Source organism: Cibotium barometz, chromosome 1 (assembly GCF_041138505.1).
Source record: "Cibotium barometz isolate CiBa-2024 chromosome 1, ASM4113850v1, whole genome shotgun sequence".
In the NCBI taxonomy this organism is placed as follows: domain Eukaryota; kingdom Viridiplantae; phylum Streptophyta; class Polypodiopsida; order Cyatheales; family Cibotiaceae; genus Cibotium; species Cibotium barometz.
The window spans coordinates 17,743,773-17,761,346 of NC_141046.1; the positions used below are offsets into that span (position 1 = coordinate 17,743,773).

The 17,574-nt window shown below is 43.9% G+C and overlaps 1 protein-coding gene across 2 annotated transcripts; it reads right to left on the reverse strand.

Moving 5' to 3' along the window:
- Positions 1 to 266: 266 nt before the first annotated feature.
- Positions 267 to 17,160, reverse strand: LOC147641670 (uncharacterized). 2 transcript variants are annotated; one of them, XM_086798049.1, is made up of 4 exons: positions 14,854 to 17,160; positions 2,567 to 3,009; positions 2,153 to 2,456; positions 267 to 2,048 (listed from the first exon to the last, which is right to left on the reverse strand). In XM_086798049.1, the coding sequence occupies exons 1-4, from the start codon at positions 16,124 to 16,126 to the stop codon at positions 958 to 960; spliced, it is 3,111 nt and encodes a 1,036-aa protein (XP_086654175.1). In that variant the 5' UTR covers positions 16,127 to 17,160; the 3' UTR covers positions 267 to 957. The 2 variants fall into 2 exon arrangements, with proteins under 2 accessions (XP_086654175.1, XP_086654167.1); XM_086798041.1 differs by having other exon boundaries at positions 14,785 to 17,160.
- Between the last annotated feature and the right edge of the window lie 414 nt (positions 17,161 to 17,574).

Genomic DNA, 17,574 nt, shown 5'->3' on the forward strand with positions numbered 1-17,574 from the left:
CGTTACACATCATCCAAGGGATTGTCAAAGAAGGGGATAATGTTAACCCAATCAAGGGTTAAGGGTAACATCAACAATTGATTGTTCGATAAAACAATTACTAACTCAAAATAACAAGTTCAAAAATTGAAAAACTTATCAAAAAAGCGTTTATAGGTTAACTTTATTAGTATTCTAAGCATCATGCATTTGGTTACTAAAAATAGCGAATTTACCATTTTAAGTAGATAGATAAACAAAGTGTAAAAATGGCCATTAGACACATATTGCCAATCTTAATCAAAGGGTTATATTGTCAATCTTATATACAATTATCGCTTGGCATGCATCCATCACATTTCAACTGATCTCCACACAGTAGAAGCTAAGCACTTTATTGCAAGTAAATCCAGGAGGCAAAGAACAAAATGTCAGAATGTGTGGAACAGGATAGCATCCACAGCCTTAGAAAGAGATGTTGTACATATCCGTAAATCTAGCGAGCTGCAATGTTATCTTCTGCTTGCTAAACACCTAGGTGAGTGCACTAAGCAGAGCGAAACTGGAATCACATTTCCTGACCATACATCACAGGTGTGACTTTTGCAGCAACCTCTCTTCTTAAGACATTTACAATATAGCGAGTCCCCGGCATCTCTGTCAAAGGGTTCCCAAAGATCTCCAAAGATGACTCAGCTAGCCCATCATACCTCCTATACAGAGCACACCTCCCTGTTGGTCACCTATGATACCCCCACACACTGTTGGGGGGGAGGGCATGCTCAGAAAACACCAAGCCACAGAGCTCAAAGTACTTTTGACAAGGTTCTGCCATTTTCATGAGCCAGGTGATGGTGGAACGGAAATGGTCCCTTCATGAGGTCTGCTTCATGTGATTCCCATGCTCAGCTAAAGAGCCATTGATCAAGTTTTGCAATCCAATGACTACCTTCCATACCTTCGGCACTGCTCCACCCATCAGTCAGTAGCCTGTGCTGTGTCGTTCCTCTCAAGAGACGCAAGTACAGTTTGGGCATCTTGTATGATAGGTGAACCTTTTCTGCTTTTCTCGACAATCCTCTTGATCAGCAGTTGACCTAATTGTTCATCCAGCTCTGAAAAGTAATCACTCTCGTCAGGCACACCCCATTCTCCTGGTTTCAAAGCGGTTACAAATTTACCAGGACTGTCTTCCGTTTGTGGGTAGATAGAATGGAACTCTTCTTGGTTGGGGGTGTTCACTCCAGCACGAACTAGAATCTCTTGGCTCCGATCAAAATAGGGGGGATGGTTGATGCTGTTGGCTTCACTTTCCACCTTATTTCCTAGCTGATCCTCCTCACTGTGACCAAAGCCAACAGTCCTCACATCCATAAACTTGACCGAACAAGGAGTGCTGCCAGAGGTATCATTAGTTGTATCATCTGATGAATCAACTCCTCTTGAGCTAGAGAAGGGCTGCTCAGGTTCTGGATGGCTTGAGACCAATCCCTTATTGTGAGAATTTCTCCTCCGAGGACAATGCTGCCCTTTAGATGGGATACGACTGAGAGTTGGCATGTTCCCTGTGAACTCAAGGTCACCACCGACATAGAAATCCTCAGCCAAGGACAACAAATCCACTTGTTCCCAACCATCAGAGTTCCCCCTATAAAGCGAATCCACATTGCATTCCTTTGCAGATGCCTCCTTGACAGAGTTGCCTCCATAAAAAGCATGGATTTCTGTGTTTCTGTCCATAGCCGCATAAGTTCTGACTGGATCACTCGAGACTTTGGAAAACTCATCACAAGCTTCTTTATAGGCAGCTAATGCCTCGCCTCCCAAGGTGATAAATGCAGTATTGCTCTTACTTTCTACCCCATTGTTGAACAAAGGAGCAGTGTTTGTAGCATATGGAGAGAAATTGGAAGACACAGGAGAAGCATTCGGTGAGCAAGAGATCTGTGGATGTAAGGAGTGCTCCTCCATGTTTGAAAAACCATCGGTCTCAGAAGTGCTCTTGAGCCGGGTATAGCTTTGCGAGCTCCACAATTTCTCATCAAAACCAGAAAGGCCTTCAGCATCGCCTAGCGCACAACATACCATCCAAGAAAATCAATACACGACATCCTCAGTGACTAGCTTGAGCTAGCCACACAAAAATAAGATTTGAGTATGGCAGTAGTATTACCTGGCAAAAGACCCAAAGACCTCTCCTTCAACCATCGAATCTCCTCCTCTTTGGCGTGTAGCTTGCTTCCTAGAAGTTTAAGCTCAGCCTCAAGTTCAGAGATATGCTCCTCCTGCCTTGCTTCCAAAACCTCATGCAAACGCTTTGCTAAATCTCTAGGAGAGACAGCATAGTTGCTGACATGAAGATCTTCATGCGAGGAGTTGCTGCCATCTTCATCCTCTGAATCTGCTTCGATTTCATGATGAGGAAGGCCAATTATTGTCAGCTCACCTTGCACCAGATTTCCCACCTCCTCATCAAGCTGCCCACAAGCCACTCAGTTAATTTAGTATATTAAAAAAAAATCTTCAGTTACCTCCAAACACCATAGAAAACACACTTATGAACACGTACGACACTCTAAGATCTTACCTCCTTTGATCCAGAGTTTTTTCTTTGAAGTTTGGACCTGTCTCCATTGCCCAAGCTCAACTCCATCCTCTCAAGCTCAGCCTCTAGTTCTGCTTCCAGCTTGGAAATGTCCTTTGAGTGCTCGATGTTTGATGCAGCCTCTGACTCATTAGTCAGAAGTGCTCTCACACTCCTGACCTTTTTGAGTGTGTTAGTGACAACAGTCTGTCTTTGTTCCACCGCAACATCCTGTCCTGCGCTGTTTTCCTTAAATGGATCACAATCAAGCCTCATCTCATCATTCCCTTCGAGCTCGTCCTCTAAGTCTTTGATTAACGACTCTGCCTCTTTGAGAAGTAAGGTTAGCCTTCTTACTTCACGCATATTTGACATGACAGTGAACATCATACCAACCCCCACACCAAAATTGAATAATAGTCCCTCCAATGAAGAGCTTTCTGCTCCTGTCTCATCCAAACAAAGTAGGGGCAGCAGAGAATAAGACGGTGTTGCACAAACACGAGGCCTCCCTCTCTTGGCATCTAAATACAGTTAGCAAAATATTAAATAGCTTAGTCACAGCTTACTAACATGAAGCATTACTATAATTGCCCTAACACTTCGCATGAGTAAATCTACATTATACATGGACAATGGCAGGAAAGATCCCCCATCCAGTGCTCAAGGTGAGCCCCTCCTAGGGGGCCACTCATATCTATAAACAGCTTTGGGTACCAATCCAGCCAAATGCCTGAGAAGAACTTCTAAGATGTTTGTCCTCTTTTGATTCATGCAAACTAAATGCTTTAAGCCATGGTGATGGTTTTTAAATCTCAAATTCTTTCTTTGAGAGACTACCTAGTCCCATAGCATACCCTTGATCGACCTCTATGTTCATCCAATTATGGAAGGTTGAATCATCCTATGTTAATTGTCAAATCCCCTCCGGATCTCCTCGTTGAACGCTCCTGGTACGAGACTCGAAACCTACAAACAAACAAACAACATGGGGATGCAAGCCTCACTCACCTCCCAACCATGACAACCGTGGGCAAGCCCACAGTCTTGGCTGTCCCCACCGAGCCACGAGCTGAGCTAACTAGGTTGACGTACCGACCAATCTCCACCTCGCGACGTCCCATACCGCCACGAAGCTACCCTCGCCGGCCTCGAGATTGCTGCCGGCCTCGGCTGCATAATGCAGGTGCACGTCTGCACTAGATCTAGGCTCCAGACCATAGAGCTCTCACAAATCACTCGAGACTCTATATCACTAATGACTAACCTTGGCCACCCTTTTATAGGCTCTTGGCCGGTCATCGAGCGTCCACACTTGGGTGCCCGCCGTTAGTCTATCCCTAACTCAGCTCGCCAATCAGTATGCCTAGCTCCAAGCTTCCCCAAACCTCGAAGCTAGTCTTGTGTGCGTATAGCACACGGTAGATACACACTATGCACATGACATACTCCCCTTCCTCTAAGAGCTCACTCGTGAGCTCACTAAAAAGCCAGGATAATCTCTCTGAAGAGTAGTCAATGTCTCCCATGTAGCATCCTCCTCAACACGATCCTTCCACTTGATCTTGTATTCCGTGATAAGCATATTGTTGGAAATCAAGGATCTAGGACTAGGCTAGCCTATGGAGGCTCAAACATAATGCTAAACATGATTATAAACAAATGACAAAAGCAATACAAAGCAACACAAGATGCACTTACTTGACCAAGAGATTGTGTACTTGAGAATGAATTGTTGTGTTACATTACATTGAAATGACCCTTTATATAGGTCCAAGTACCATATGGGCTTTGCCTTTGCATGTGGGATAACTCCTAGCCTTCACCACATTCATCCACATCCCTTTGACCTTGTCTATGATATGACATAGATCACTTTTTCTAACACCCTTCCTTGATCATGGCATATCATAATGCCCTTCCTTGCTTCTAACATTACATGAAAGAAAAAGCTTAACTCATAAGGAGTATAGCTCTACAGTACATAAAAGAAATTAGCATCGCTCATAGGGAGCATAGCTTCTACATTGCGAAAAGAAAATGACATGACATGAAAACATTCCTACATGAAAACATTCCTCTCCCATACCCCATCATCATCATAGCATCATCATCATCATATCCATGAACATTGTGCCTCATGTGCACCATCATGTGTCTCTCCAATACTCCATATCCATGAACATTGTGCCTCATGTGCACCATCATGTGTTGAGCATGGAAACCCAACTCCCATCAATCCCCCCTTGTGGGCTACATGGCCAACGTAGGAGAACTGTGAGCATACATCATATCACATGACCTACATCATCGGTGGTCAGAGGTGAACATACATCTTGAGTAAAGGAGTGTATCATCATGGCTTTAGAAAGCCCATTCATCATCAGGTACCTCTTCATCATCATAAGAGGTGGTTATATGATTACATTGTTCGGTGGTAGTAGTGTCCATACATAAACATTTGGGTAAGAGAGGGCATAAATCATTCGTCATTATGACATGTGAGCCATGACATAATAAACAACATAGACAACATCTTGTTCATCTTCATTGACATCTTCGTCTTTGTCTTCATTCATTTTTGCATCTCTGTCTGCATCTTCATCTGCATCTTCATTTTGCATAGCATCTTCTTCGTCCTGACATTGCACATAGATTGGTCGTGCGTGCATTCCCATCCTTTAGGCATCTTCATAATGCATGGAATTTTCCAAAAAGAGATAAAAGAACATCGTACCATATGAACAACCTCTTAAATTGCTTGAAGGTTTTTAAACCTTAGTCTCAAAATAATAAAGAATAAGAATTCTTTATTTCCAAATTAGAAACGGCCAGATTTATTCGTCCGGCGGCTGCTGCACTGATTTAGGATCTGTCAGCGTTCGAAGGCTCCACAGATGATGCTGGATATGGATCTGGTCAACTGCCTTCTTCGTCTCGCCGTCACCGCCTATGTTCTGCTGTGGCCTGCGCTACTGGGCAGCTCCTTCTTCTAATGCTTCGGACAGTGATAGCTTCTCATTCCCTCCTGGCTTCTGTACTAGGTTCGTGGTTGGCCGTGCACCGTCGTGAGCTGCCACACATGCTCTACTTGTTCTTGCAAATGCGTGTCTCGGAGGTTGCTGAAACAGCTGGCACTTGGAGATGTAAATGTTGAGGCCCGTGCTGCTATCTCTCGTTCTGATGCTGCCGTCTACAGCATAGCCTTTACTGCCGGCTAGCCTTTGCTTTGTTGCCGAGCTACTTATCTATTCTTTAGATGCTCACTCTCTCTCTTCATGCGGTGTGTGTTCCAAGTACCTCTTGTATGGCAAAGCGAGCGCTCGTCTATGGACTCTTATCTCCTTTGAGAGTCTAAAGGGCTCTAAACTAAAGAGACCAACACAATAATCCTAATGAAAGATATTAGTGCTAATGATGTGAAAAATACTAAGCTAAGCTAAGAGAGATAGACCTAAGCTATTGGAGAGCTGAACCTACCAGATCCCTAATGGTGCAAAGACTAATGCAATAATTTTGCTATTCCTTCTTCTCAATGGCACTTCCTTTTGCGGGCACCATATTGAAAAGAAATGGCAAAACAACTAAACTAAGCTACTGCTGCCAGGCTCTGATACCATGTTGGAAATCAAGGATCTAGGACTAGGCTAGCCTATGGAGGCTCAAACATAATGCTAAACATGATTATAAACAAATGACAAAAGCAATACAAAGCAACACAAGATGCACTTACTTGACCAAGAGATTGTGTACTTGAGAATGAATTGTTGTGTTACATTACATTGAAATGACCCTTTATATAGGTCCAAGTACCATATGGGCTTTGCCTTTGCATGTGGGATAACTCCTAGCCTTCACCACATTCATCCACATCCCTTTGACCTTGTCTATGATATGACATAGATCACTTTTTCTAACACATATTACGCAATCTTCTTTCACGAAATCCAAGAATCTTTTCAAGTTCGTGCGAAACAAATGTCATGTCCTCGACATCTATAATTTCTTGAGGAGTAACTAACTGGTCTGTTCCACCCAGTACTTCCTTAAGTCTACTGACATGAAATGTACGCAATCTTCTTTCACGAAATCCAAGAATCTTTTCAAGTTCGTGCGAAACAAATGTCATGTCCTCGACATCTATAATTTCTTGAGGAGTAACTAACAGTCTGTTCCACCCAGTACTGGTCTGTTCCACCCAGTACTTCCTTAAGTCTACTGACATGAAATACAGGATGAACTTTCACATGAGAAGGCAAATCCAATTCATATGCAACTGAACCAATCCTTCGTGTAATACGAAATGATCCACAGTATCTAGGGGATGATTTCGGAGATCGACCTGTCCGTAAAGTCTCGGAATCTTTCGGAACTCGCAAATACACCATCATTCCTTCAGAGAACTCTCTGGGTGAACGATGTCTATTAGAATAAAATCTATCTCGGTCTTGAGCACTTCTAATAGATTCCTTCGCAACTTGTAACATTTCTTGCATATCTTGCAAAAAATTACGTGCTGCATCATGCTGAAGTCCTGAGAATCCTACTGTAACAGGTGATCGAGATTGAAAACCATACATAAGCATGAAAGGACTAAAACCTGTACTCGTATGCTTATTACTGTTATATGCAAATTCTAACATAGGAAGATAATCCTCCCATGAACTCTGTCTTTTGGATACATATGCTCGAAGCATATCCTCCAAAATCTGATTCACTCTTTCAATCTAGCCATCAGATTGAGGATGATCTGAGGAACTCAAATTCAAAGTTGTTTCCAACTTCTCAAAAACAAGTTTCCAAAAATCACTCGTAAACTTAGAGTCCCTATCACTGACTATGTCCTGCGATAACTCGTACAGTCTAAACAATTGCTCGATAAACTGCCGTGCTAATTGCGTAGCTGTAATAGTCTTCCGGGTCGATAAAAATCTAGCCATTTTTGTCAAGCGATCTACCACAACCCAAATAGAATCGTGGCCTTGATGTGTTCTTGGCAATCCGGTAATAAAATCCATGGAAATACTTTCCCATTTATTACTTGGAATTTGCAAAGGATGCAACAACCCAGCCTGTCTAAAGCGTTCAGCTTTATTTGCCTGACAAATTTTCCACTTAAGAACATAATCTTCTACATACCCTTTCGTCTTTGGCCAATAAAAAGTGTGTATTACTAACGATAGCGTCCTGTGTACCCCAGGGTGTCCAGCAAAAGGGGCGTCGTGACTTCTTAAGAATCTTGGACCTAATGTCCGAGATCTGTGGTACACAAATTTTGTCATTACGGAATAGTAAACCATTCCGAATCATCCACTGGTCTCCTGCAGCCTGAATAGTAGACTGCTCAGTCATTGAGTCTTGGTCAATCAATGAGCTCTCGTCCTGGATCTTTTGCCAAAATGGACCAAAATAACTATCAGTCCTGCAAAGCCCTTGCAATGACTGAAATAAGTCTGTAGAAATCTCAGTGAAAGACAAAGTATTCACCTCTTTAATTCGACTAAGCACATCTGCAACACTATTCATGGACCCTTTCCGATAACAGATCTCAAAATCAAAATCTTGCATTATCTCAACCCAACGAGCTTTCTCGACATGCCTTTCATGAATACGTATCTGGTGATTGCCAGTACGTAAATCTATCTTCGTGAAATATTTCGCTCCTGCTAACCGATCAATCAAGTCATCTGATCTAGGGAGAGGATAACGGTTCTTAATTGTCAACTTGTCCAATCTCTTGTAATCTATACACATTCTCCAGGTGTTGTCCTTCTTTCTCTTAAGCAACACGTACACCCCAAGGTGATTTACTTGGACGGATCTGGTCCATCCTCAAATAATCTTCGAGTTGTTTAGCCAACTCACCTTCCTCAGCTTGGCTCATCATGTAAGATGAAATACTAACAGGATGAGCACCAAGGATCAAGTCAATACGATGATCTACGGCCCGTTCAGGTGATAAACCCGATGGCAGTTCCTTAGGAAATATGTCTTGAAACGAATCAAGTATCTTCTGTAATTCTTTGCTTTCAAACACACTTAGTTCATTGACTTCCATGGAAGGGATGAGAAATGAAGAAAGTGGAATCAATACACACAATGGAAAGCGGTATACAAAGAAAAATCCATTATATTTCCAAAATCAACTGTAATTACAAGAGGTCCCTGAGAGGGATGTATACAATCACCTAAAATCCATTATATTTCCAAAATCAACTGTAATTACAAGAGGTCCCTGAGAGGGATGTATACAATCACCTAAAATACTATGCTGGATGTTCCTATGCTGAAAAAAAAAATATGACTAGACCAATCTATCTGGACTTGAAGAGTCTTAAACCACTCAATCCCTAATAACAAGTATACATTTTCAAGGTGCATAACATAGCATTCCAGAGTATCTTTGTAGTCCTGAATCTGGATTGGAAGCATCTCCACCTTTCGATCCCATACTGGCCTTCTCGCAAGTAGACGTATCTCATAGGTATGATCGCTGGGTGTCGTATCAAGACTCAATTTCTGCACAAGTTTGTAGTTAACAAAGTTGTGTGAGCTGCCAGGGTCTAGAAGACTGTGAATTTTATGGCCATTCACTTCTCCATAAACTCGGAGAAAATCATGCAAGCCAAATACTTTAGAGTTGAACAGACAATCAAAGCATGTACTAGGGCGAGAAAGTACAGTAACTGACGTACCTGTCAAAGACAACTGATTAGCTGCCTTTGGCTTAGGTCCTACGTTGGTCTTTGCACCCTTTTGCTTCGAACACTCGTTACGCATGTGTCCTTTTTCTTCGCAGATAAAACAACGTCCTTCCTTCTTGAGCTTTAAAGCCTTAAGGAGTCGTTTCTTCTTTGCTGGTGTCGAACTTGAATTCTTCGAAGGTTGGTCCGAAGACTTTCCTTCAATCAATAGCCATAGGTGCACAGAACTTTCTTTTATGCTTATTCCCCTGCTCAGTAACGGGTTTCGACTTGGATGAGACCATAATACGAAGAATCCCAAAAGAGTAGTGGGATCCATCTTTGTAGCTTTCATTTGCAAGTCCCTAAACTTCTGGAGGTAGACCTCATAAGTGAGGTGTTGCGAGGTCATGGTCAAAGCTGTAAACCGAGCAACATCATAATCATCCTCTTTCTTGAGGAATTCCTTCTTGAAGATGTCTTCGAATTGTGCCCAAGTTGTTGGCTTAGAATTAAGTTCCTTCCACCAAAGCAGAGCTTTGCCTGAAAGGAAACCTGCTGCTAACAGGATCTTTTTTCCATCATCATATGGATGAAACTGAAAATGAACCTGCCACTCATGTAGCCAAGTGTCTACGATCTCCTTAGTACGCTGCTTTTGCTCGCCCCCAATCCGGAGTAATGTTGGGACCTAAAGCATAGGCCAAGGTATCCATATCCGAAAGAGTAGAGAGGGTAGTGGTCAAGAGAGAGATGGAGTTCTGCAAGTCTTGTATCAAGGCGGCAATTTGTGCCTGACGTTCCGAAGAAGAAGCTTCGAGAGCAACTTTGAACTCTTGAAAATCTGATTTTGACACATAATTGTCAAAAAGATCAGCATCGATATCTTCCGTAGCCGGCAAGCCTTCGCGTTCGACAAGGGACTCCAACTCCGATTCTTGGGTCGACATCGTGAAGAGGGCAAGTGAGAAAATTAGATCTTTGCACAGTAAAAGCGCGAGGAAACTTGAGAGCTTGAGAGCTTGAAAACTTAAGAGATGTGTGGCAATGTCATGTGCATCACAGATGCCATGGACATTTCTAGGGCTAGATCAAGAAGAGGCAAGCAGATAAAGACTAGGAACCAGATAGAGTCAGACTGTGGAGCACAAGATGCAGTAGTGGACAGGTTGGACTTGGAGAAGCACCAGGGAGCAGTCGGCTGAGGACAGGAGCTGTCGGCTGAACCAGGAAGCAAGGCGCATGAAGGCAAGACAAGAATACCCAAGTCGGCTGAGTGAAAAAAGCATTTAATGAATTCAGAACTGGCCGACCAGCAGTCGGCCAGCTCCTACCTTGTCCAAGAAGCCTATAAAAGGCATCAAGTGCTCATAGCATTATTGATTCCACCCACTAGGGGTGTGAGTCAATAGGAGGTCCCATAGGGGATAAATTTTAGGGTTTATTACCTTTTTATGAAGGCAGCCCATGGCTGCAAAGATCTGTACCTTTTTTGTACATAGTATATACTGAAATTCCAGCACTTCTCACTCTCTCTCTCTACTCTCTCTCTACCTGCGTTTTTGCATCATGGTGCGTTTTTGCATCAGAAGGTCTTCAAGAGTGTTTAGGGCTGAAAGAAGACTACCCAGAGCTTCCGCGAGTTACATTGGTATCAGAGCATCAGGCTCAGCAAGGCTAAACGCTGATTCAGTCCCAGATGATGGTGTACAGGTCCAAGGTACAGGAAAGTACACGGATTCAAAGCCCAAGGCGGGAACACAGATCGGGAAGAACTCCCAGGAGGTTTGTTGGTGGTGTTCCACAGTGCCAGATGGGGATGGCAGTTCGTGAGCCAGATGGGTTCTAAGGGAACGGTCCCAAGGGAGGTTGATCCTCCAAGGGTGATGTGAGAGTGCCAGACTCAGTTCCAGGAATGAAGACCAAGACGGTGTTCAGAGTCAGGGCAGGAATGGATTGTGGACTAGAGGAAGACCAGATGCATAGATCTTCATCAGAGACAGAGTGGTTTAGAGAACAGACCGGATTTTCAGAGAAAAAGGTTTGCCAGGGATGGATGATGACAGAGGGACTTCGGAACAGGATTGGGATGATGACAGTCATCCAAGAGCAGGTTGGATTCCCGTCATCAAGTTTAGCAGAGGGGGATGTCATGTGCATCAGCCGTCTGCTTCCCTCCATGACCCCACTTGTCCTGCTCCATGCTCACTTCAGATGCTACACCTGAAGCTCCTACATTCTGGTTCTACCTATCTTCTACTGGTTCATGGTCTTTATCTGTTTGCCCCTTCTGGATCTAGCCCTGAGAAATGTCCATGGCATCTGTGATGCACATGACATCCCCCTCTGCTAAACTTGATGACGGGAATCCAACCTGCTCTTGGATGACTGTCACAATCCATTCCTGCCCTGACTCTGAACACCGTCTTGGTCTTCGTTCCTGGAACTGAGTCTGGCACTCTCACATCACCCTTGGAGGATCAACCTCCCTTGGGACCGTTCCCTTAGAACCCATCTGGCTCACGGAACTGCCATCCCCATCTGGCACTGTGGAACACCACCAACAAACCTCCTGGGAGTTCTTCCCGATCTGTGTTCCCGCCTTGGGCTTTGAATCCATGTACTTTCCTGTACCTTGGACCTGTACACCATCATCTGGGACTGAATCAGCGTTTAGCCTTGCTGAGCCTGATGCTCTGATACCAATGTAACGCGCGGAAGCTCTGGGTAGTCTTCTTTCAGCCCTAAACACTCTTGAAGACCTTCTGATGCAAAAACGCACCATGATGCAAAAACGCAGGTAGAGAGAGAGTAGAGAGAGAGAGTGAGAAGTGCTGGAATTTCAGTATATACTATGTACAAAAAAGGTATAGATCTTTGCAGCCATGAGCTGCCTTCATAAAAAGGTAATAAACCCTAAAATCTGTCCCCTATGGGACCTCCTATTGACTCACACCCCTAGTGGGTGGAATCAATAATGCTATGAGCACTTGATGCCTTTTATAGGCTTCTTGGACAAGGTAGGAGCTGCCCGACTGCTGGTCGGCCAGTTCTGAATTCATTAAATGCTTTTTTCATTCAGCCGACTTGGGTATTCTTGTCTTGCCTTCATGCGCCTTGCTTCCTGGTTCAGCCGACAGCTCCTGTCCTCAGCCGACTGCTCCCTGGTGCTTCTCCAAGTCCAACCTGTCCACTACTGCATCTTGTGCTCCACAGTCTGACTCTATCTGGTTCCTAGTCTTTATCTGCTTGGCATCAAGTGCTCATAGCATTATTCATTCCACCCACTAGGGGTGTGAGTCAATAGGAGGTCCCATAGGGGACAGATTTTAGGGTTTATTACCTTTTTATGAAGGCAGCCCATGGCTGCAAAGATCTGTACCTTTTTTGTACATAGTATATACTGAAATTCCAGCACTTCTCACTCTCTCTCTCTACTCTCTCTCTACCTGCGTTTTTGCATCATGGTGCGCTTTTGTGTTTATATATATATATATATATATATATATATATATATATATATATATATATATATATATATATATATATATATATTCTGCTTTCTTTTTTAAAAAAAACACCTTTAAACCTTGGAGGGAACCTTTAAACTTTTTTAAAAAAAAATTGATCTAAAAAAATCAAAAAACGCCTCAAATCGGCGAAGGGTTTCTTGGATTTTTTTGTTTTTTTCTCTTCTCTCCTGGATTAGCGCCGCCAACCTGTCTGCTGCCGTCTCCGGACTTGCTGTCACCGCATGCCTTGCTGCCTGGGTGTCCATGGCTGCCTGCGCCAGCCTACGCCTGGGCTTGGCCGCCTGCGTAGGCCTGGGCGCCTGCCAACCTAGCCTGGGCGCCTGCTTGCGTAGGCCTGGGCGCCTGCCTGCGTAGGCCTAGGCGCTTGCCAACAAGGCAGCCTACATAGGCCTAGTCGCCTGCATAGTCGAACCGCCTACTCACTTGCGCCTACAACAGCAGTACAACTGTACCCGGCCAGCAGTACACGACCAATAGTACCCGGCAATCGCTTCTCTCGCTCTCTCTCTCTCTTTCTCTTCCGAACAACCAAAAGCAAACGTGCTTTTTTTTCTGTTTTCTCTCAAACTGTTTACACGGTTCAAAAACATCTATCCTCTTCTTTGCAAAGCAAACAACCCTTTCTAGACCACAATCTCCATCATCACAGGTTCCTATGATGAAAAAACAACATACTGAATCTGAAAAACAGCAGTATGCACAGAAAAAACAGCAAGCTTTTTGAACACATACCTTACTTCGACCTCATCTTCTCTACCTACCGACTTGCTCGTTCACGAGGCACGCTCTGATACCGCTGTCAAATCCCCTCCGGATCTCCTCGTTGAACGCTCTTGGTACGAGACTCGAAACGTGCAAACAAACAAACAACATGGGGGTGCAGGCTTGACTCACCTCCCAACCATGATAGCCGTGGGCAAGCCCACAGTCTTGGCTGTCCCCACCGAGCCACGAGCTGAGCTAACTAGGTTGACGTACCGACCAATCTCCACCTCGCGACGTCCCATACCGCCACGAAGCTACCCTCGCGGGCCTCGAGATTGCTGCCGGCCTCGGCTGCGTAAAGCAGGTGCACGTCTGCACTAGATCCAGGCTCCAAACCATAGAGCTCTCACTAATGACTAACCTTGGCCACCCTTTTATAGGCTCTTGGCCGGTCATCGAGCATCCACACTTGGGTGCCCGCCCGTCCATACTTGGGTGCCCGCCCGTTAGTCTATCCCTAACTCAGCTCGCCAATCAGTCTGCCTAGCTCCAAGCTTCCCCAAACCTCAAAGCTAGTCTTGTGTGCGTATAGCACACGGTAGATACACACTGTGCACATGACACTAATCATGTCAATCAGCAGGATAAAGGTTCAATCACCTATGCAAATTAGTATTCTTTAGAGGGCATGGGTACGGGTTCTCAGTTTGGGATGAAAGAACGTGAACTAGGACTAAGAAAAGTTAGAGGGTAGGTAAGATTCAAGAGAAAGAACATTTAAAAACTTGAAGAGTGACTTGTAGATCAGCTGATCTGGAGAGAATAATAACTAACCTACGACTTAATAGAGTAAGGCAATTTTGGTCCTGTACCTTCTATCTATTGAGCTACCCAGAATGTCTCTACCGAGATGTGGCAAAAACTTGTCCAGAGTTCAAAGCAATCCCTTATTCCTTTATAGAAATAATATAAGCCACGTTTCCATCACGAGGATTCTCTTTAGATTTGGCTAGTTTAACTGTGAAATAATTGACAGAGACATGACCCCAGAATCTGTGCTGCAAAAACAGGCAGCCTTCCAGCTAGCACGTGAATCAGTACGAAGCCTTCCTAGCACCAGGTGATCAGGACAAGCTGTAGTTTTAAAGCTAAGAAGAATTGCCTCCCAAAACAAAAATAAAAAAGTCATGGCAAGCATACAATGATACTAGTCCAGCAAAAGGAAACACAAAAGTTAATGATGCAATAACCTTGTTGTATCTCCTCTCTTCATTCAGAGCATCTAAACACTTTTCTTTACCTCTTCTACCAAAGCTCTCCCACCCTGCAAAGCTTTGAGTAGGTTTATCAGCCACGCTGCACATCTTACCTGCAAAAGGATTACATACATCTCCATTTGAAGCTCTCCCGTTCAAGCTCTTTGGTACTCTTGAATTACTCGAAAATTTCTTTGCGCTTGGTTGTGTTGACAAAGAGGGCAACCCAATAGCAGAATCAGCTCTTAGCACACCCACCTTTCGTTCACTTGAAAAAATATCTACATTGTTTGATGGTAGTTTTCCCATGCTTCTTACAACAGCATTTGCAGACTGCTCAACTACCCCTCTATTTTGTACTGTCCTCCTGTTGTAATCGTTGTCCAACTGTGCAGAAAGACAGCTCTCTAAAGATGACATAGGCTTTTGGGCTGCAAGATTTCTCTTTCTAGAACCTCTACTTTTTCCATACTTGTTGGGTGTCCTAATTTTCCTTGAGCTACTACTCCGGTTACTTCTACTTTCACACTCTTGCTGCACTAGCAGACTCTCAGTGTCCAGGACAAAGACACCCTCACAGACGTCCCAAAAGCCCGGCATCCATGTTCCAAACATAAAACCATCCTCCTGGCTAGCTGTGCCATCCACAGCATCCTTCATGCGCTTCCCTGCATATCCATCTTGATGCATATACCCACTTTCAAAAGCTTTATCATCAACACTGTCACTTGCCCGCTTTCCAGAAAAAGATCTGAACAATAACGAGCGTGGCCTATCTGCTAAAAGTTTTCCTTTAGCAACTTCCTCCTGTAGATCTCTGTCTAACCCACAACTCACATTCTCATCCTGCGCCATGCCCCGTGTTCTGCTTTCACGACTGTGGCTTAATCGCATGGTCGACAGATAATCACTGAGATCTTGCTCTGCAGAAGGGTTTTTGCTTTCAATTCCCTTGGACTGGTCCAACTCCAGAAGGTAGTCCCTAGATGAAGTTTGAAAGGTTTTCACCGCACCTGAACCTAAGCAGGTTTCACATACTTTCCCATCATCATAAAGAGTGTGACCTTCCTTGCAAATCTTCTTTCCACCTTCACCACCATCCACTCTACCCTCTATCTTGTGCTCTGTAGCATTCCCAACATTCTTTGGGGGCTGCCTGACCCAATAGGGACTTCCCTTACCGCAAAGAGATTTTCCAATTTGCCGTCTTCCCGAGGATGAAAAATGGCGGTACTGGCCTCTGTATGAAGGCATATGACTTGATGGACCTGCATTGTTGTCATCTTCTGCTTCATCAGCAGATAATCCTTTGGGCTTCTGGGCATTCTGCCACCTTCTGGCAAGGTATCCTGATCCAGCCGCAGCCAAGAGAATCCAGACTTCCATCTTAAAATGGCCAATGGCATCAATAATGATCCCTGTCAACTAGGGCTACTGATGTGTATGCAATTATGAATAGGCCAATCACAGGCCACGTTTTCATGGCATTGGGTTTGCTACAGGCAAATTCAAATGTAGAAAACATGCATCCTAGGCATGTCGGGGCAGTCTCACCTTATGTGGAAAAACAATCCCATCATGTTAAGCAGATCTTGATCTATTGAGATCTTATGCATAGAATCGATATTGAGCATAGCACAATCCCATTATGTGAATGAGGGCTTGAGTCATGCTGATTTCTGATAAGCGTATAGAGTGCCAATGGTGGATTAAGATGCTGTGGCACCCTCAATCAAGATAATCAAGAAATATATGCATAGCATGCTTACATATGTATAGCATGAGAGAGGCACCCTTACATACCTTCAAATGCTGGCAAATGACTGCAAAATGTGTTGACTACTTTACGTTGCAGCAGACCTTGAATCCCTAATCTCTATGTGTTGTACCGAGCTGTAAAGTGCGATATATAATTATAAATACCAAAGAGAGCTACAGCTAAAGGCCTCACAACAGTGAAAAGATGGAGCTCTTCAAATGTCAGATCATTGTTAGCAGATGGAAGCCGATAATTGAATCGAGGGTTTACAGGAGGGTGGGAAAATGGGATTTACATGCAGAGGTGGAAGGAATATCATCGAAATTGGAGCAGAGTCTGAATCGGAGAGTTTACATTAATCAAAGAGAAATGAGAAACCTAAGGTTTGCAGGTCACAGAGAGGAGCTAGAAATCTAGGGTTCTAGATATGGAAGAGGGAATACTTAGTGTCCGAGCGCATCAGAGGAGCACGAACAATCTAGGGAGGATGAGCAATCTAGGGTTCACCAGAAAACACAGGAGATTGATGGGGAGGGGCAACGGATGAAGGGCAATGGGAAAAAATATTTTTAAGAAATGAGAAAAGGGCAAAAAGGAAAAACGAAAGCAGTGGAGGGAGAGTACGCCAGCAGGCGGCATGATGGAAGCGAAAATGATGATTGAATTTTCAGCTGGAGCGGGTTGGGTTTGTTTTGATTTTATTTTATTTCATTTCATTTAATGTGAGAATACAAATACAAAATACATTTCATTTAATGTGAGGATACAAATACAAAAAAGCGCATGACATAAGCTAAAACACACACGCGGCACACACGTGCCACACGGGCTCAGTGGTTGGATAAATCTTTTTTTTATTGCCGATAAATATCACCAATCACAAGCCCACAAAATTTATTTTTTCTTTTTAAAACAAACTCCCCTTTTTGTCCCTAACGGGCAATTCCATCATAGAAGAATCACGATGATGAGCTGGCATTTCTCACCCCTCACCCCTCTTATCATGTAAAAGTTTTTAAGCTAGAGAATAAACGTTTATTTCACTACTGAAGCAACAATAGAGGCCTGCGTTCTG

Bases quoted from the DNA above. Each gene is read 5' to 3' on its own strand.
- LOC147641670 (XM_086798041.1), bottom strand. From the start codon at position 16,126: ATGGAAGTCTGGATTCTCTTGGCTGCGGCTGGATCAGGATACCTTGCC. The intron at 3,010-14,784 runs GTAAAGAAAAGT...TGGATGAGACAG, and splicing joins GGAGAGCTTTGGTAGAAGAG to GAGCAGAAAGCTCTTCATTG. The intron at 2,049-2,152 runs GTAATACTACTG...GTTGTGCGCTAG, and splicing joins GTCTTTGGGTCTTTTGCCAG to GCGATGCTGAAGGCCTTTCT.